We start from the raw sequence: 19728 nt of genomic DNA on the forward strand, positions 1-19728 counted from the left end.
TTTTTAAACTTTTAAATTCAATTAAGAACGTATAGGTACCTACTTACCTACCTTAATATTAGAGCAACATCAAAGTTTCAGACAGGTACAATAAGGTACTCACTAAATATCTACTTTATGTAGGTAGGTAGGTCCATACATAGTAACAAAATTTCGATGTGAACCTAAAGTTAGGTCTGTATATAAAATATATGTAGGTAACTTGTAAGTATTGATTTTAAGAAAACGTCAACACTAAAGTGTTTGCGTGTCTTTGCTCCATTTAGAACGGAGGTCACAATGGTTTGCTTACGTAGGTATGCCATGTACCTACGTACACCAATCATAAACAAGACCGTCCGCAGTGGGGTGGGCGACCAACAATCAACTCCATCAACTCCCCTAAACGATCCAGACTAGCAGTGTGACTCTCGATTGTTCAGTGCGACCGATGACTAACGTACGTGTAGACGGTGGCAACATTTTGTAACTTGTATTGGAGCTCTTTCAAATTCCTATTAACATTATTATTACCCAATGAACTACTGGGAGCTCCTACCGTAAAAATGAAGAAAACATTACTCGTGACGTTGTGTTTAGTGATTTTACTCATCTCTGTGCAAGCGAGAAAAACTTCACGTAGTCGCAGCTCAGGATCAGGACGTGGCACAAGCAGGAAAACTTCGAATCCTCAACCAGTACCTACATCTTTCAGTAATCCACAAGCTTCTGCACCAAAACCGACATTATTTGGATGGCAAGAAAAGCCGAAAAATTCGCAGACGTATACATCACAATCGAAACCAGCGAATAGTCAAAGTCACGGTTATCCGTCTAGCAATACCGGACTTTCTGGAAACAGTCCTGCCAAGCAACCTCCTGCATATTCAGAAAGTGTTCAAAGGAGTAATAGTGCATCTCAAAATACTGCTCAGCGGGCACAATCTCCTTCACAAACGAACAGCCAGCCTGGCCATTCGTACCCGGCATCTAACGGATTGTCAGGAAGTTCTGGTTCAGCGGGATATCCTCAAGGTACCGGTTTGTCCGGCTCGGGTTCAGCGGCAGGACATGGATCTGTCGGATACCCACAGTCAAGTGGAGGTTCTAGTTCTGGTGTAGGTTATCCTCAAGGGAGTGGACTTTCTGGCGCTGGAGGAGCACCACCCCCGTATCCTGGTTATAAGCCCGGAGCTAATACGGGTGGAAGTTATCCATCGCAAGCAGTTGGTAATGGATATCACCAACAAGGTCCACCGCCGCCATACTCAGGCAGTGGATATAATCCCGGTGGCTATGGTGGTTATGGTGGTCATAGCGGCTATGGGGGCCAGGGTGGTTATGGAGGTCATGGCTATAATCCTAGTTATGGCAACCAAGCACAGATGCCAGGCTATTTCGGAAATTATGGTGGTTACGGCAAAGGTGGTTTTGGTGGGGTCAGTCGTTCAGGAAGTGCTCTTAGAGGAATAGGCATTGCAGGCGCAGGAGTTGGTACTATTTTAACCGGTTTAGCTCTATGGAATTTGGCAAGATCTACTGGCCATCACCACCATACTGTGATTTATGACAACAGAGGTCAACCAGTTGCGGTTGCCCCAGCTAACGGCACGGAACCTGTTATCGACCCTATTCTGAAAGATTTGGTTAACTGTACTTTAACCATAAGCGGTGAGAATTCAACTGAGGTCTTAGCAATACCATGTGCTATAGCTACATCTTTTACACCTGAGGCTGACGTTAAAGAAGTTGAATCTGCGGATGGCAAAGCTGATAACACAAAATGTATTGTTACTGTTGTCACAAAGACTGGGAAGGAGTTTATGACCACTATTCCATGTTCAATACTATTAAATAGTGCTGCTGAAAATAATGTAACGGAACCTGTTATTACTGAAAATACTCCTGACATTCTGAATGGCACATTGGCAGAAAGTAACAATAATGGAACAGTACAGCCTAATCAACCTTCAGCTTTAAGGCTAACAGGAGATGTTAAAAACGGTACCAATTTGATGGATTTTAATTGTGAATCAGTATTAGAAAACGGTGAAGTGAGGGATCCGATTAATCCGTGTTTTGCAGTGACAAGTAATTTAACCGTAATACCCCTATCCACCAGTGTACCATCAGAGACAGTAAATTAATTTACAGTTTTCCTGTTCTTGATTTGTATAACTAATCATTTAGGATTATATTAGTACCTATTAAAGGTACCACTTTCACAGAGATGCCATAATTATTTGTACGTAATCTACGTATAATTAAAGTTTAAATTCAGATAATTATTATTTCAGTACCTAAAACCAATTAAGTCGTTTATAGCTAATTAGTCATATTAAGATAAGATTATATTAATGATTGCAATTTTTCTTGAAACACATGACAATGGATTTATTAGTACATACCTATTAAGATTTTTGTTACCTACTTAGCTGTACCTGTGTGATTCATAGAAATAAAATGCAAAAATGCTTTGTTTTATTTTAATAATCCCCCCGTATCATGATATATCAGGGGCCAGGTCCCCCTTGGAAAATGACCCTAGTGTCACCCCCTGATGCTTGGCACCCCCAACGCCCCCCCATACGCCGCCACTGTGTCTGACTTTATCTTAACTTTATGATTAAAATAAATTGTGGGGAGCGGCAGTTCTTTTGCCCCTCCTACGATATTAATAACATAAACACACCGATTTACCGACCACACACAAACTCCTAATATCCGCATGTTTTTGTTATCTAATAGGGTATCATTCATACAATAAAATCATATTGCGACTGTATGGCCTATCTCTGGATTCAAGGTTGACTGGTAGAAAATTCTAATGCAGGCAAATGCCATGAATTTAACAATGTCAAATCAAAAGTGAATAATGGCAAAGAAGTTTAATAAAATTACTTTTGCAAACCTTTCTATTCCACTTTGCGCTTATAAAGTCCGCTGATTTAATAAAATAATACGGCGACCTTAAAGCACAGTCCAACTGCCGATTTCAAACCTGACCCTTTCAACCTTCAAATTTAGCTGGAACCGTGAAGTGGCTTACTCGTAAGCTTTAGCCTAGCTCTAAGGTTATTAACGAGATAATAGTAATTTGTGCAATACGAATATATTATTTCTTCTCATAAACTAGGGAAATATTTATACCAGGCAGCATGGTTTTCTGACTCTGTTCATGTAGGACCGAATGAAAAAAGTTAATTGTCAAAAAGTAAAAAAAAAGCAAATGTCACATTGAAGTCGTTTGGCCGAAAATAAAATTGTTAGCGCTAATAAGAAAAATGGCGTTCTTTTAGCTGTAAGTGGACTGCTGCTAAAAATGTATGGATAATGACAATAAAAGTTAGCAAACGTGTCCTTGCCGAAAACATGCTAAAGTTTTCGGCGTTTGCCATCGCGATCGTCATTTTGCTTACAATATTCTAATAAATTCTATTTTCGGCCAAAATACCCTATTGGTTTGGTTTTAGTTAAGTTTGGGGTTTTTTTTTTGCGTTTCTCTTTAGAAACAAGTTAATTTTTTAAAATGTTGAAGTTATTTTTTATTAGAACTTAATTAACAGTTATTTTATAATCATACATCATGTCCGACCCTACGATACAAACATTCTGCTGCCATCATACCGGCAACAAAGAAGACCTAGCTGTGAAAATCATGAGTGAATTTAATACTGATTCCTACAATACTGTATGTTTAGTATCATCTGCTGTTGGTATGTTAGGAGCTATGTACCAGGTAAATCTGACTTTTATTAATCATACTTTATGGAATTTCCAAACTTAGTTAGTCATCTTTCTCAGTTTATATGAAATGTGTTCAACTTTTAAATCATTAAATGAAGCTTCTTTTGTAGTTTTTATAAAATAATGTATTAATTAAATATTTTTTTATTTCAGGTGATACCGACCCTTATTCATAAAGGTTTGCAGCGCTCTACAGGTTCTACAAGAGGGAGACGGACTATTATTTGGTTAGCCATAGCAGATTTACTGGCCTCTTTTGGTAATGTGATTTTTAATATTGAATGTTGTGTAGTGTGTTTTAATCCTCCTGGTGCTGGGATAGACACTCCTATAACTTATGTAAAATTACTCTTACTTTTTGCAGTCACACCCAAGCTTTTTAAGTTCTAAGTGTTTTTGTTACCAGTGCATAAGATAAAAGGAATCTAACTACATTTATTGTAATTTTATCAGTCAGTGTGTTGAATCTAAGCAAATTGTTAATTGAATTTCAGGTGTCTTGGTTCGTTCCTCTCTCTGGTTAAGGTTTAAAAATATCATGCCTATGCCTGATGATGACGTTAGTGTTCTATTTTGCAGCATAATTTCTGTAAGTTCCTCAAAGATAATGTCTGTGTTAAGTTTTTATCAGAAATAATGGTATGGTGTCTTTTATAGGCCTGGACACAATACTTCTACACTGCTACTTGGTTCTGGACATTATTCTATGCTGTAGACACTTGGCTCATAATAAAAGGTCGTGATTCACATCCTACTCTGTATCACTCGTTGGCATGGGGCATACCAGCTGCAACAACAAGCATAGGATTGTCTATTCTCTATATTCCTAATGCTACGTAAGTAAATCCATTTATAAAATTATATTTTAGAAGATTAAAATATATAATGATGAATTGCTGTGCAAACTAACACCAATAGCATCTATCATGGTGTTGAGGTAGTTGGACGCTATCGATTTACAGTAAAAAAAACTTTGATTAATAATAATTTATAGAACATTTTGAAGTTGAGATTAGTTTGTTTTTTTTTTTCAGGTGCCATAATTTGACTTCTGTTACAAGTGCACTATACAAAATATTGCCTAATTACTGTGCCACTTATGTTCCAATATCTATAGTAATGATAGTTAACCCAGTTATGTATATGTTGTCAAGTAAGAATGTGGAGATGGCAGTATCTTTACCATTGGCTCAGGTAATAATTTTCTACAAATTATATTTAATTAGCTTAAATATCACTAAAATTTTCTGCTTACAGATTGTTGTATAACTTTACTTTCATTTCAGTTCACAAGCAAAGAAAGAAGGGTAGTTGATACTTTACGAGTGAAGTTCCTATTTATAAATGTAGTGTTCTATGTATGTTGGCTACCCAATCTTATTAACGGTATATTATTGTGGACAATGTGGTTTAATATGCCAGTCAAAGTTATTATTGTCATATGGTATATTATGGTAAGTGGTTATTTTGAAATATTCAATAAATTATTTAAATTTCATTAGGTACCTTTTACCACTATGAAGAGAAGAGAGAGCGGGAAGAGCCTGAATGCGGGCAGCGCAGGACCGTGCATTGTGGAAAACCTTGGAGGAGGCCTTTGTCCAGCAGTGGACGTCATTTGGCTGAAACGAACGAACGAACGAACCACTATGATTGAGAAAGTCATTATATTTTGGATTTATAAGCAAAAAACTTTATAATGACGGACTTGTTATAACGCTATTAAATCGTCGTTGATTCTAATAAATAGGGGGGATTTATCTTTAAAACCACAATATTAAAGATGTACTCAGTATTCGTCTAATAGACAAACATAACTGGTTTCAGCATAACATTAATAAGATAATGTTAAAGTTACAAACTAAAACAAATTGTAGGGTAAAGTCCAGAGGATCTGGTCAGCCCTTATTTATTAATATTTTTTGTATTTTCAGGCATTATTGAACCCCATGCAAGCACTACTGAATGCTCTGGTTTACCGAAAATGGAGTTTTCACAGTCGAAGTCTAGAATCCAACTTATTGAAAGACTCTGGGAAAGAGTTTAATTTTTATGATGAACAATCACCTCTTCTCGGGTCCGAACCACCTCGATTGCATATGACGCCAATTCCTCCCAGCATAAATAATTATGCTACTTTGTAAAATCGATATTTATATGTAGGCTTATATTAATTAATCTAAGTATGTGGGTATTGTCGCCTAAAATTTTAAAAGGTTTGTATCAAAGGCCAGATTAACTTTTATAGTGCGTCACACTATAAGAAACGAGCACCTAAGAAACAGCGAAAAATAATAAATTAGTCAGTCTGTGATACTTGAAAAATAAAATCCGATTGAAAGACATACAATAGAAACAAGTCATAGAAGACACAAATATGTATCTTATCATAATATCTTATACCTATGCTATATCGTCCAGTTAGAGCATGTTATACACTTTGAAAACTTATTTATGAGATGTATTTTTAAAGTATTAGAATTAAGGACAGTTTACTACGAAATAGCATTGTATACGAATTGTGCATTATACCCCTAGGCCACACACATTTAACACCCCAAAAGATTCGCGGTATTGCGATGTGTATGTACCTAAGCAAGGACTGAGTTAATCGCAAGGGCTTCGCTCTGCTGTTGCTCGAATGTTACAGTGTGTGGCCGAGGGATTACGCGGTAAATGCCATTGTAATGCGTATTGTGATTTAATTTTATACACCTGAGTTTAAGTTGATTTATTGTTGTTATGCACATTTTTTATGGTATTGATGTTTTTGATGACTTTTTTTATACAAAATATATTGCATTTATAAATTTTACTGATTCGTTTTATTCAATAAATTATTACCATTAATTTACTTACAATCTTAATGTTATGATTTTTTAACCCCTGATGCAAAAACGTGTTAAATAATGAAATTTTTTTTAGAAAAATGCAGGTTTTGTATTTTGTATACATTAAAATATTTTATTTTCTGGAAAGTCATTAGTAACATTTTATATAAATTTCAGATCTTTACAACTTAAAATATACATATCAACTAACTATCACATGCTCACACTTCATCTTGATCATTCTCCGGTGGGGCCAAGGTTAAATCAGTGACATCCTTAACAATCATATGGGCTATTTGCCAGGCCATTTCTTCTTCGACTTTGGATGTGGTGGTTGGCACAAAACGGCTTACCATTTTCTTCAAAACTGACCTATCTTTTTTATCTGGATCAGGTTCAAATTTAGATTCAAATCTGCCCAAGCTATTCACTCTTCCCAGACTTAAACCATCTTGTCTCTTTCTTTGCCATAAGGAATCAGCATTATAAAGCTGATTTGAATCAATTGTCATATCAGGTACAGAGTGATTGCGTTTCTTTTTCCGGAAGACAGGATCTCCCATAGCAAGAAGAGTGTTTTGAGTACTTATACTAAATTCACTGCTACAATCTGATTGGGATCTATTATGAGACCATGATTGATCAACAGAGTGTATCATTTCTGACAAAAGTTTATAGTACAGTTCAGACTCCAGAAAAGTAGTGACATAGCGTGAAAGAGTCTTGAATACAATTTTATATGGCAAATCAAAACACGTATACTGAGGTCCTCCTTCTATGCATATGTCATTTTCTATTTTCAACCTAATATATGTGGGAAAGCCGATGGGATTAGTTGCTTGCAAAGAAAAATATTTATCATAGAGAACAATTGCATCTGCTTGAGCTTGATCAGCATCTGGAGTGTTTCCATTCCTTAAGTTATCTCGGAAGTGCATGACAGCCATTAAAAACTCCAATAGGTGCCTACAAGTCTCTTGTTCCAAGTATTCAGTAAAATAGAATAGCAATGTGTCATGGTATAAAATATCTTTGAGACTAATAGAACCACTTGTCAGAATATCTATTTGGGCTTTTGTGTTGAATGGACTATTTTGGAATTCCTTAAAATAGTTTTCAATTTGGTTGAATAATACATCTTGAACTGGCTTGAAACAATCTGGTTTTATGAGACCTTCAGGTTGGCATATATTAGAAATCACCATCTTTCTCAAACTATCAGGCAGGTCCAGCTGATATGGTGCTTCCAATGCAATGTAGTTTTTGAACAAGTTTATGGCCAACTCTGTCACATTGGCACCGTCTTGCATGCAACACTCTCTACAAGCATTTGTCGAGTCTGCATAATCTGACAAATTCAAACATGAACTGGAATTTCCATATTTTCTGGATTCACTTGTGCTATGAAACTTTTCATTTATTTTCTCCCTCCATAAATTCTTCTGAGATGACAAATAATCAGATTTTTCATTATGTGCATGACATTTACAATTGAAGTCAAAACTTTTAGCTCGACTTATTTTTGAATGACTTTCAACTTTATCATTACTATTACTAGTTGAAAGTATTCTTTGAAAACTTTCTATTTCTAACCAACATTTTATGAGCATTGGTTTCTCTACAGTGTCCATAAACTTTACAAAATATTTGAGAGCTTTTTTTTCAATGAGTATGTCATGCAGGCTTAAATATAATTTACTTTTTTTTTCAAATTGCAACTCATCTGAAAGAGATAAACCAATAAAGTAGTAGTTTGAGAATAGATATAGTAATTTTAATGTTATTTAAAGAATTTAGTCATACGTTCATACCTTCGACATCATCGAGTTCCGTGTCCAAAAGAGTCCTATTATCAATATTAGAACTTGTACTTGGTTCGGGTGGTCGTACTGGACATCCGGATTTTCCTTTCGCTAAAAAGTGATGATAATGAAAATTCACATTAAAATTATACAAGGAAAACTTGATTGCAAGCAACGAAGCGAGTAGATATTACGTTATTATGATTGTGCTATCGAGACGTTACCTGCGCTCTTCCAAAATTTAATCATATCTTTGATTAGTGTATTTCAAATCGATGTTTGAACGTTGAAAACCACAATAGCAGAAAGTTACGTAAATTCTTCATACGTGCACTTCGCTGTACACGAAGGTAAACAATAATACCGAAACGAAAACAATTATTATTTTGCAAGAATGTATTGTTTCGTCTCGAACTGACTGAATGAAATGAATGCAGAAATTTGACAGTTATAGTGATGTCATATGTCAGGGCAATTGATTAAACAATTAAATTGAATATCACCACGACAATCGATTATAATATCTCATATGCGAAAATACTTTATCGATACAAATACACAAAAATCTTTTTCTGTTAAATAATATAAATTATTATAGTTTAAATTTAATGTAACATTTAATTTGTTTAGTCTTCTAAATTATTATTTTAAATAAAATAACTTCTATGCTAGAGGGCGTGCTAGAGGTAAGTACAGGCACAGAATAAATAATTGGTACAGGATGTTTGGTAAAGGGGTAAGCCACGTCTCCAGTATCCAGCGCGTCGAGCGCGTTTTGCTTTACATTCAAAAGGTCAATAAAAGAATACGAATTTGGCCATTTGACCCTACGTAACACAACTGTTGTGCCCTAAGTGAGCTTATTTTTTTATAAATGACTACCTTTTGCCCGCGGCTTCACCTGCGTGAAATTTAGTTTATTACAGATCGTCATATTATAGCCTATATGTTATTCTGGGTTCTAAACAATAATACCGTACTGTAAAGTTTCATCAAAATCCGCTCAGCAGTTTTTGCGTGAAAGAGTAACAAACATCCAGACATCCAAACTTTCGCATTTATAATATTAGTAGGATTTTTGTTTTTACATAAAATATTTTTTCCGAAATATTATCAAAATTGATTACGACAAAAAAAACTCAACTACTTAGAATTTGATTTAAAAATTAAAGTTGTTAAAGGTTTACCAATGACCCTAAAACATTTCTAGCTTCTCTTCTTCCAATGATTTATCACATGTATTATAGTTAAGTAGGTATAATAAATAACATAATTGAAATTCAACAAAAATGCGAAGTTTAGGAAAGAAAATGGTATAACATACAAAAATTATCCAGACAAAGTTTCTTCAGACATCGCTACTTTTTTGAAAATGAAATGAAAATGAAAATGTTTTTCTGCTATACCTACTCCTTTTCATAACATTTCATTTGTTTTATTTCAAAATTTAATTATAAAATAATAACCACTTAAGAAAAGAAACAGTTTAAAAAACTAAAAACGGCCAAGTGCGAGTGGAACTCGCGCCTCGAAGGTTCCGTCCAAACTTGTAAGTTCATTGTAGGTACCTATTATCATCCCGCCTTAGTGGGTTATGGGCTGCTCCGCTGATTAGAGGAGTACTGAGAGCGGCCCTGCGAAGGATGGGCCCGGGCAAACACCTAAGTTTTAAAAGATGTCCCCTGCATCGTGGCCCGCACAAATGCCTCAGGCCTACTACAGGTTACCTGAAAGATCCGCCGAGTTGACAAGATCTGCCGCCGGTAAACCGGTCCGGTAACCCCCATGATCGGGGCCCGGGTGTTCCCACTATCCGCAACCCGGGTAGGGACGCGCCCGATGGCAGACCAATCCAGAACTGCGCATTAACATTTTAAGTTTTGTTTTCAGATAATACCCTGCTTGACCGTAACCAATGGCAATAATAGTAAGTAGTAGGCTGGTAGTTAGTAGTTTTACATGAATTTCCTAAATAAAGGAACACGAAATTTAATGCACGCAAGGAATAAATGTAAAAATGGCGGACTTAATGCCAGGAGGAAAGAAGAAGGAAGCAAGGCGATGCAAAAAACAGTCTTAGATTACTTAAATAAATTTAATTTATGTAAATTATATATTAATAAACTTTATAATGGGCGCTTTTGGGTTGAAAAACGTTAACGAAAATACTAATTCATTATTAATTGGGCCATTCTTATTCTTACGCATTTTTGTGTGAGATGTAAGAATAGCATATGTTTTTAAAGAAAATCAGTGCACTTTATATTAATTTACTTAGTAAAATACCTCTATTAACTAGGCCCAATATCATTTTTATCATAAAACTACTAGAAGAATATTTAAAAAAAGTTACAAGTCCAAAATGTCACGGACCGTGTAGTGTGAGATTCTCGGATTTGGACATACAATATTTTTTTCTGAAGAGATGTTATGTTATTTTGATAAATATTACAGTAATTATGCAAGATTAATACATGTTATATAATATCGGAAGCATGATCAGATAGTGCCAATAATAAAAAGTCTATTTTTTTATTATCTAGTAGATATATTAACTACCTGACGGTATTTTTGAACTCAATTTTAATTAAATTTTTGGATGTTCAGAAAAAAGTACATATTACCAAATAACACCTTTGTTGATGAAACGAATTTAGTGTATTTTATTGTTAATCAATTTAAACTATTATGATATAAATTTAACAACATAAATATTATTATTTACAGTAAAAATGTAAAACTGTCACATCCGTGTCATGCAGTGTCACAGCCGTGTTTACGTAGGCTATTTTGTTTCCTTTCCGAGGGCTTTAAGGTTGTCCATATACATCAAAAGTATGCTTTTGGTTTATACTTTCGATACACATCGCAAAAAGTTTAAAAAAAAATCTTTAATTTTTTTAAAAAATTTGGCACAAATTTAAGAATGGCCCAATTATATCTACACTTATTTAGCTCAATAAGTAAACAGTGGTAGGTCTATAACTTCTATAAGTAATGGGAGAGTCTATGTCTAGACATTTTGATGATTTTTATCTCACAATCTCAATAGTAGTTATGTAGGTAACTTAAGGTTTTTTTTTTATTTGCTCACTTACAAAATATTAACTTAGAAACAATTTAAGGATATCAACGCGGCCGAAACTTAATTTAAAAACCTTTATTTTCTATCATAAATGATGTTTTTTAAATTCTCTACCGCGGGAATTCTAAGAGCCTTTATAAAACTGATAACGGTTGATCAGGCAAATTATCTGCGGTCCTTACGCAATCGGAGGACGCGGTGCACCGGCTGAGGCTATCGACCTTCGCGGTTACTTGAATTAACTGTTATGTTGTTGGAAATAACTTGATGTCAAGCAGTCCGCAGGGCGCAGCTCGTCACAGGCGAGTCGCATTCGCACCTGTACGCGGGACTTGGAAAAACCATCCAATGCAAAATCCTAGACACAAATAAGACATAACAATGTGTTCGTTATTATTTCTCGTAATCTACATTGTTGCTACGGAATTCGCGAGTGCGGCATCGATATACGACCAAAGCCAGACCGGTGACATTAATGTGCAAATTGATTTAAAAGATCTTCAAATAATAGCTCTTACAAAAAGTACTAAAGAAGAATATGTGGTAAGTTAAGTGCAGTTTAGCGCAATTAACAAAATTAAATTAGGTACCTATCAAGTAATGGTATATTATCTTTTATTGATAAAAAATATCAATTTCTCCCTAATGCTACTTATGTAGGTGTAGGTACTTAGGTAATTATTATAATAACTAACGTTACAATACACTTAGTTTTAAATTGTATTACTAATAATTTTTCATAAAATGAAATACCTCGTACGCTTAACTTAATAATTAGAGCACTGAATTATTATACTGAAGTATTATGTAATTTTAATAGATTTTGCCCCACCGGAAGCCGGAAGCGTTATCTTCCACACGGGGGAAAACACTAATGCCCGCGACTTCGTTGAGTGAAAATTGTTTGAATATTTTTTCCCGTATTTGCAACATTTTTCATTGATGCTCTGCTCCTAACTCTTGAGTTTTATAATATTTGTCTGAATATGTACTAACTCTTTTAATTAATTCTTTTTGCGTGTACGAATTATTTAAGATTACTACTTACCCGCAGCTAGACCGTTAGATTTTTTAATAAAAAAGCTAATTATAGCATTTCTGCATTGGAACTTATTATGACTAAACGAGTCTATTAACTCGTCATCCGGTCACCGGTTTTAGACATCGGATGAAGAGTTCTAGGTACATGTATGTACTTACCCAAATCTAAGATTTCACATCTGGTTTTTCAATACAATTGCAGGACTATGACTATGCATATGATTACTCGGAGATGACGATAAAACCACAGAACGGTACTACACAGAAACCGTTAAACGTGACCAGCAGCACAGGTGCAGATGTTTTGAAAGATAACACCACTATTTCTACAACGGTTTACGCGGACACCACAACTGAATCGATGAAAAACAGCACCTTGGAGACTGTGAGCTCGGTAGAAGTAACAAACATTACTGCGTTTACTACAGAAAAGAACGTCCAAACGACAACGAGTAACACAACAATAAATAAGATCGACATCATTACTGCTGCCAACGCTACTGCTGGTTGCACCAGGGGGTATGTGCGCTGCGACTCGCAGCAACCACAGCAGAGTAAGCCCTTGTCGTAAGTAAAGTTAGATAAGCATAAATTATCAATAGTATTTTAAATACAATAATTATTATTATGTTTTATATTAAACTAACCTGTATGGATTTGTGTTCAGCTCTTAGAGGAGACCCGGGTTCGATTCCTGGCATTGTGTTGACGAACGACTTGTCAAAAATAATAATATGGTAGGTAAGTCATATGCTATTTGTCATTGTAGGTAGGTAGGTACTTACACCAATTTCGACTTTAGATTACTTGTTAAGAGCGTTTACGCCGATTGGCGCAAAAACAGTACTTTTTCAACTCGTTACAATCATTAACCAGTAATATTACAAATATGTTATAGGCATAAATAGTTAGGCAATTTCGTCGTCTAAATAGTTAATTGAGAAAATATTGCGATTAGTTTAGTATTTAAGAATTCTATCAAGATAAGTCCACACAGGTTTTGTAAATTTCCACTTTAGCGTCAGTTTACAAGCTGAAATTTTTATAAAAATACTGTTAAAACGATTTAACAAACATTTATATCCTATAGCATAGATCCTTGGGCAAATAGTTATCTGAGAAAATTTTTAGATTTAAGCATTTTACAATAAGAAATCACAAATTAAAAAAACGTGAAATACCCAAAAATCAAAGTGATTTTTACACCATTATTCTTCTTTAATTCAACATAAAAATAGCTTAATATAACAAAATAACATCTTCTTTAAAATATTTACTTTGAAAAGATATATAATTCATTGTTATTGTTTTGCTATAAACATTTGGAAACTATTAAAAAACGCCGCGCGCGAATCATTTCCAATGATGCCCCTTGAAACGCCGCGCTTCGCGTAAACGCTCTTTTAAGCAGTCAACCTGTTTAAATATTGTACGTGACATGTAGTCCAGTCATTTCGTCCGAAAAAAAGGCAAATAAAAGAAAATGAATTTGCGCTTCTAATTTTTTAATATGTTGTAGGGGATACCTAGAAAAGCTTAACTTGAGATTGTCGACCAAGCTTTCCTAGGAGCTTTCGCCGCCATCTTGGAAAACGCTTAAAATTTGTTTTTCGGCAATAACTCGGCTATCCGATGAGATTCGAAAATTTTTGTAGGACACTTTTTGTAGCTTTCTTTGTGCTCTACAATAACGCCCGAACCATTTTTAGCGTATCATGCATCGTTATCGAGATATCGATCGATAAAGTCAAAAATTTTGGACACAATTTTTGTTTTTTTCTTTTTTTTTCTTTGGGTCTTAATAAATATGAAAAATTCCGAAATAATTAAATAATTAATTAAAAAGTAAAAAGTAAAATTTAATTACTTTTAATTACTTTTTAATTACTTTTTTTTAAGTAACGGCAAAGCATTTGTATTAGTTGGTTCTTGTTTTGATCCCTTGTGAGAAACTTCTCCTGGCTAACTTTTGGAGTAGTTGTCTCATCGAATGTGAACTCCGGCGATTGGTTTTTTCTCGAACGTCGTACTCTTTCCGAAGTTTTCGTTCCAGCGAGTGTCATATCAGTCGGATAACCGTCGAATATGATTGCAACCTTTCCTTCGAAGTTATGTTGTACGTATCTGACGTTAATTATTTAATTATTCCGAAATAATTTGTGTCCAAAATTTTTGACTTTATCGATCGATATCTCGATAACGATGCATGATACGCTAAAAATGGTTCGGGCGTTATTGTAGAGCACAAAGAAAGCTACAAAAAGTGTCCTACAAAAATTTTCGAGTCTCATCGGATAGCCGAGTTATTGCCGAAAAACAAATTTTACCCCTTTTTTCAACATGGCGGCGAAAGCTCCTAGGAAAGCTTGGTCGACAATCTCAAGTTAAGCTTTTCTAGGTATCCCCTACAACATATTAAAAAATTTGAAGCGCAAATTCATTTTCTTTTTTGAATGTACGTAATGACTGGACTAATGGTAGTGCCTTGTGTCGTCGCTTGGCTACAGCGGGTCGATTGTATTAATTCGCGGTTATACTTTAATTTCATGGTCAATATCTCATGTTCTATGTACCTACTTAATTAATGTGAACATTCAGTTCGGACGGACTAGTAAATATTTTAAGTTATTGCTATGTAACATCACGTAACAAATTATTAGGTTTTACGTCCTACGGCCTACCAACCACCTACTTTGGATTTAAATGGAATCTATTATACCGTTATACCGGACCGTTTTTATATTTTAACCTATTTGTTTCAGAATACTAGAAATGCTTTCACAGAAATTTAAGAGAAGAGAAAATAGAAAAAATGTCGACAAGAAAGAATGATATTGTGATAATTTTTTTGTTAATAATTTAATATTTTTTGTTTTATCATTAAACTAATCTATCATCTACAAACATTTGTAAATTCGTTTATCAGTGTTCAGTAGTTTCAAGTTTTATTAAAAACTTAAAAAATATAAGACTATTATTATAACTAATTAATTTTTTAACTTGTTTCATTTTACTTTGATAAACTTCAGTAGGAGCTATGTTTTGTATGAAAAAAAATAGCTACTTTATGGCTAAGGTAAGAGTGATTATGTACCTACTATGCAATCCACATGTCATCAAATACACAAACTTTATTAATTTAGAACAGCTCAAAAAAAAATAGCTTCTAACTCTTAACATTTATTACTTTAAATATTTTATTCTACTATTAAAATGATTTAGAGCAAAATTATGTAAAATTCACAGGGAAAATGTCAATTTAAACGAGGTATTTTTCCTTCCTCTTTATGTTACAGATAAATTAAATGAAATTGCAAAAATATTGTTTTAAATAGTACTTCATAAAATCTTATTTCAAGTATTTAAAAAATCAAGAAATTTTAGTCTTAAACCCTAAACTTTAAAGTTTTTATTTTTAACTAACTCGTTTCCTACTTAGAATCTTAGATTAATAATCTAAGCTTATAATTAATAAACTTACTGGACATGCAACATTATGTTGGAAATTGTATTCCATGAACAGTAAATACCATCCATTCACTTCAAGGAAATTTTAAATAATAAAGGCACATCTGAAACAAGATTTTATTTACACAATGTGTGTTGCTGAAAGGTATTTTATTTAGGTCTTGCCTAATAACTATGATATTGATAACAAACAGGACGGGTATTAATGAATGACATGAGATTTGTACTAGCATCAATATTGGGTGTTAGGTCATACTACAAAATAATGAAATAATTTGTAAAGTCATAATTGTGTCATGATTTATAATAAATAAAATTCTTTAAGAAACAGTGCACAAATTGAAAACACACTAAAGAGATTAAAGTTTACACAAGCAGAAGAGTAAGGGAATGAACGCTCCAATGGTAATGAAAACTGGAATCAAAACTGAACTCTCATCCATGGAATATGGATCAGGCTGCTTAGGGCCACTAGCTTTACGGGATTTAGTATTTTTTTCTTCAACCTCATCTCTTTGTTCTTCAGCATCGTTTTCTGGCCACACTAACGGTGGTAGTTTCGGTACCTCATCTATTGTACCTCTCATGACATATAAGGCATTAATTTTAGGGTTGTCTCTGTACCCCTTTATAAATTCAACCTTGATTTTGCCTCCTCGTATGTCAGATTCTTCTTCATTGTAGTAAAGTTTGCCATTTTTTATTGAGTATGGGATGTACTCATCGTGAGCAACTCCTCTGCCAACTTTGTCAAAAATGTCTAGGTCAGCTACAATGGTGTGATCGCCATTCAGAACTACATCAAATACTTTCATGTTGGGCGCATTGAAGTACACCTCACTGAATTTTAAAACTAGAACATAATCGCCGTCCTTGTTAGCCGGTATATCGTAACCAAAAGTACTGTGATGATATCTCTCAGTTTGATAGAGAATTTCATCTTTTGGATTGACTCTTCCTATCATAACCAATTGTTTTCCATAGTCGGAAGCGGTGCCAGTTCTTCCTTGCAATGGGTCTTTTTCATAGTGAATTCCGTATATATCTGTATGGGCAGGTCCTCCTGCATTTATAGCGTAAATAATTTCACCTAATCCAGTTGCACTTTTTACCAGATAGCAAATGAAAAGTGAATAAATTATTAGGATGCTCATTTTTGATGACGAATGCGTTTACCGGCTCCTCTTTACTTTTATGAATTGAAGTTCACTAGTGACAGATATTTTTATTTTAACACATGTTAAATTTGTTTATTAATCACTTTATAAAATATAATAAGTTTCAGCCGGCTAGCTGTGACAATATTAAATATCCATGCAAGAACATGAACAAAACTTCATTCAACAACTAAAATCGAACGCAAACGAGAGGACATTTTGTTTCTTTTATATCTTCACAGCCTTGGATAACGTACATATAGCCACATTCACCCCAATAAAACGACATCAATTGGAAAAAGATGGCGCTAGTAGTGAGTGAAAAGCTGTGAAGAAGACTGAAGAAATACTTGATACCACCTCAACTTCAACGCCTAATACCTATTAAACATTTGTGCAAAATACAGGGTGGAGTTTTTTAATGACACCTGGAGGGAAAGTACTCATAATATTGTAGATAGAAAAATGTTCTCAAAGAAACCATTCCTTTATTTTGGAAAAGAAATAGAACTGCATTCAAAGATTTTCAAAAATTTGCTTGCCACACCCGGGAATCGAAACAACTAAAATCTGTTAAATATACCCTGTATTTTTATTGCATCGATCTTTAGGGTTAGGTATAAGTAAGAATGAAATCTCTCTAACAACCTTGATAAATCAAATGAAAGGAAAACCATGATTACTTAATCTTAAATTATTTACAGAAAAAAATTCGGAAATCTTTCTCTTCCTTTTCAATAAAGGAATGTTTTCATTGAGTAAAATTTGATCTACAGTATTATGATAAGAAAAGATAATTTATTTTAAGATAAACACAGTAGGTACTTTGGCAATCCACAATAAAGGGGGGGGGGGGGGGGATTGGGGAAAAAAGGGAGGGATTAAAGTAGGTAAACACATTCAGAATTATTTTATTGCTTTAAGTTGAAGTTTATAAGCTTTACAAGCTGTACTATAAAGAAGAATCGTATATTGATTCATTTATTTATGTACCATAAAACGAATTATACTTACTATACGATTCTGATTAAGTCCAACCCAATTTGCGGTTTGCTCAAGAGTTCGAATCTCATCGCCACATCACAGTGCACTGTGATGTGGCGATGAGATTGATATTGTGGGAATCAAATCGACAAACTGAGAATGGGGGATAATAACTTGTGGACGCATTTTAAATTAAAAGTTACGTTATCAAAAAGGCTCAAGCTAACGATGAAGTTTTTGAACTCTATAATTATTAAGTATTTGAACTGGTATTATTTATTTAGATATTTTTATTTTCATTTCCTATTCATACGGTCTTGTCTGTCCTACTTGTGCTTCCTAGCATCTTCAGTATTATTCAGTGTTTTCCCCTGAGATCTGACCTACCCGTTGCTAGCTAGCTTGGTATCGTCGACCTACCACAAAGCTATATAATTTTCAAATTAAGCCTACCTACAATACCTACCTACCTATGTACTTCGTCATCATAAACTTTTATGAATAGGTACCTACTGTGTGTTCTTACCATATTTTATTTATTTAAAATCTTTATTGCACACATTAAACAACAGTGGTACAACAGGCAACTATACAGGGTGTTGATTTCAATTCTCGCCATATTTAGGGAGTTGATTAACGGCCGGCCGGTTCACACATGTCTCCGTTTTACTGTTCCGTTTTATCGTGTACGTTTTTTTTCGTCGATTACCTATGTATTACTGACATTACTGTATACTAAATAGAATATTGTGTCATGTGTGAAGTCGCTCATACAACTACGTCATCGACGAAAAAAACGTACACGATAAAACGGAACAGTAAAACGGAGACATGTGTGAACCGGCCGTAAGTAGCTTATTCTGATCACGTATCAGTAAAAAAAATTGACTTCGAAAAAAATTTAAAACGAACTTTAACTTTAGTTAGTCAAAGAAAATAGCAAAAATAGAAAATTTACACTACCTACTTTTACTCTACGTGGCTTCCTTCAGTAGGCAATCCGACATTAAAAGCGAGCGATCCGCGTAGCTCGAAGGTGCTGGAGTGTAAACGTATTGCAGTATTGCGAGCCACAGTACTTGATGTCGCACGGAAAATATTCGCTAAAAATTCCACTTTCGTTTGTAATTTTTTTTTTTGGTGGATAATGTGTTTATAGAATTCATAATAGATCACCTAAATAAAATAAGAGCAATGCTTTACTGAAATTCAGCTTTCAGCCAAACCAACGTGCGTCCTGTCATCCTATGCACGCGCAGTGATCGTCATCGGTTGATGCTTAGTTCAGGAGCATGGGTTCGTTCAGAGCATATTTTTCGTAAAATAGCAGCCTTTTAAAAGCGACAATTTTTTAAAATTCCTACTCTATTGAAAGCTTAAACTAAATTCCACTATGTAGTTAATTTACTATGAGTCATTCTAAACCGTGTCACATCCACGGCAGACGGATTCTACGAATATAAAATGAAATTAAGTTTTATGGACAAATGAATGAGCCCATTTCGCTAATTCGTGCAATTCGTGAATTAGATTTCACATGACTGTGGCGCGCACCCTTTAATTTCGTGAATCTAGTTAAGATTTTATCGTTCTAAAGTTCCCTTTGGCGGGAAATGTATAGCTATCATTATCGA

At 34.4% G+C, this 19728-nt stretch overlaps 5 protein-coding genes across 6 annotated transcripts; 3 read left to right on the forward strand and 2 right to left on the reverse strand.

Annotated features, from left to right (window-relative positions):
- The first annotated feature begins 262 nt into the window (after nucleotides 1-262).
- Nucleotides 263-2456, forward strand: LOC114350213 (PE-PGRS family protein PE_PGRS18). The gene has a single exon (XM_028300921.1). The coding sequence runs from the start codon at nucleotides 546-548 to the stop codon at nucleotides 2124-2126; it is 1581 nt and encodes a 526-aa protein (XP_028156722.1). The 5' UTR covers nucleotides 263-545; the 3' UTR covers nucleotides 2127-2456.
- Nucleotides 2457-3255: 799 nt separating this feature from the next.
- On the forward strand, nucleotides 3256-6086 carry LOC114350143 (G-protein coupled receptor 143). Its single transcript, XM_028300808.1, has 7 exons — nucleotides 3256-3718; nucleotides 3880-3985; nucleotides 4221-4315; nucleotides 4384-4562; nucleotides 4761-4920; nucleotides 5013-5180; nucleotides 5661-6086. Exons 1-7 carry the CDS (start codon nucleotides 3566-3568, stop codon nucleotides 5868-5870), a joined length of 1071 nt encoding a protein of 356 aa, XP_028156609.1. The 5' UTR covers nucleotides 3256-3565; the 3' UTR covers nucleotides 5871-6086.
- Nucleotides 6087-6703: 617 nt separating this feature from the next.
- Nucleotides 6704-8781, reverse strand: pkaap (A-kinase anchoring protein pkaap). Its single transcript, XM_028300794.1, has 3 exons — nucleotides 8584-8781; nucleotides 8369-8470; nucleotides 6704-8280 (listed from the first exon to the last, which is right to left on the reverse strand). Exons 1-3 carry the CDS (start codon nucleotides 8606-8608, stop codon nucleotides 6779-6781), a joined length of 1629 nt encoding a protein of 542 aa, XP_028156595.1. The 5' UTR covers nucleotides 8609-8781; the 3' UTR covers nucleotides 6704-6778.
- A 2839-nt stretch (nucleotides 8782-11620) lies between these two features.
- LOC114350155 (uncharacterized) lies at nucleotides 11621-15337 on the forward strand. 2 transcript variants are annotated; one of them, XM_028300831.1, is made up of 3 exons: nucleotides 11621-11987; nucleotides 12688-13052; nucleotides 15248-15337. In XM_028300831.1, the coding sequence occupies exons 1-3, from the start codon at nucleotides 11826-11828 to the stop codon at nucleotides 15315-15317; spliced, it is 597 nt and encodes a 198-aa protein (XP_028156632.1). In that variant the 5' UTR covers nucleotides 11621-11825; the 3' UTR covers nucleotides 15318-15337. The 2 variants fall into 2 exon arrangements, with proteins under 2 accessions (XP_028156632.1, XP_028156638.1); XM_028300837.1 differs by having other exon boundaries at nucleotides 11623-11987; nucleotides 12688-13039; nucleotides 15248-15290.
- Nucleotides 15338-16056: 719 nt separating this feature from the next.
- LOC114350150 (malectin-A) lies at nucleotides 16057-17326 on the reverse strand. Its single transcript, XM_028300821.1, has one exon. The coding sequence runs from the start codon at nucleotides 17105-17107 to the stop codon at nucleotides 16313-16315; it is 795 nt and encodes a 264-aa protein (XP_028156622.1). The 5' UTR covers nucleotides 17108-17326; the 3' UTR covers nucleotides 16057-16312.
- Between the last annotated feature and the right edge of the window lie 2402 nt (nucleotides 17327-19728).

The sequence above is a fragment of the Ostrinia furnacalis genome, unplaced genomic scaffold, assembly GCF_004193835.3.
Source record: "Ostrinia furnacalis isolate ACB-3 unplaced genomic scaffold, ASM419383v2 OfSCF0074, whole genome shotgun sequence".
Taxonomy (NCBI): Eukaryota; Metazoa; Arthropoda; class Insecta; order Lepidoptera; family Crambidae; genus Ostrinia; species Ostrinia furnacalis.

What these genes read in the sequence shown, in the direction of transcription:
- LOC114350213 (XM_028300921.1), top strand. Translation starts at nt 546, where the DNA reads ATGAAGAAAACATTACTCGTGACGTTGTGTTTAGTGATTTTACTCATC.
- LOC114350143 (XM_028300808.1), top strand. Translation starts at nt 3,566, where the DNA reads ATGTCCGACCCTACGATACAAACATTCTGCTGCCATCATACCGGCAAC. An exon ending in TGTTAGGAGCTATGTACCAG is followed by an intron (nt 3,719 to 3,879) that starts GTAAATCTGACT and finishes TTTTTATTTCAG; the next exon opens with GTGATACCGACCCTTATTCA. An exon ending in TATTTTGCAGCATAATTTCT is followed by an intron (nt 4,316 to 4,383) that starts GTAAGTTCCTCA and finishes TGTCTTTTATAG; the next exon opens with GCCTGGACACAATACTTCTA.
- pkaap (XM_028300794.1), bottom strand. Translation starts at nt 8,608, where the DNA reads ATGATTAAATTTTGGAAGAGCGCAG. An exon ending in TAAATTTTGGAAGAGCGCAG is followed by an intron (nt 8,471 to 8,583) that starts GTAACGTCTCGA and finishes ATCACTTTTTAG; the next exon opens with CGAAAGGAAAATCCGGATGT. An exon ending in GGAACTCGATGATGTCGAAG is followed by an intron (nt 8,281 to 8,368) that starts GTATGAACGTAT and finishes TATCTCTTTCAG; the next exon opens with ATGAGTTGCAATTTGAAAAA.
- LOC114350155 (XM_028300831.1), top strand. Translation starts at nt 11,826, where the DNA reads ATGTGTTCGTTATTATTTCTCGTAATCTACATTGTTGCTACGGAATTC. An exon ending in GTACTAAAGAAGAATATGTG is followed by an intron (nt 11,988 to 12,687) that starts GTAAGTTAAGTG and finishes ATACAATTGCAG; the next exon opens with GACTATGACTATGCATATGA. An exon ending in CAGCAGAGTAAGCCCTTGTC is followed by an intron (nt 13,053 to 15,247) that starts GTAAGTAAAGTT and finishes TATTTGTTTCAG; the next exon opens with AATACTAGAAATGCTTTCAC.
- LOC114350150 (XM_028300821.1), bottom strand. Translation starts at nt 17,107, where the DNA reads ATGAGCATCCTAATAATTTATTCACTTTTCATTTGCTATCTGGTAAAA.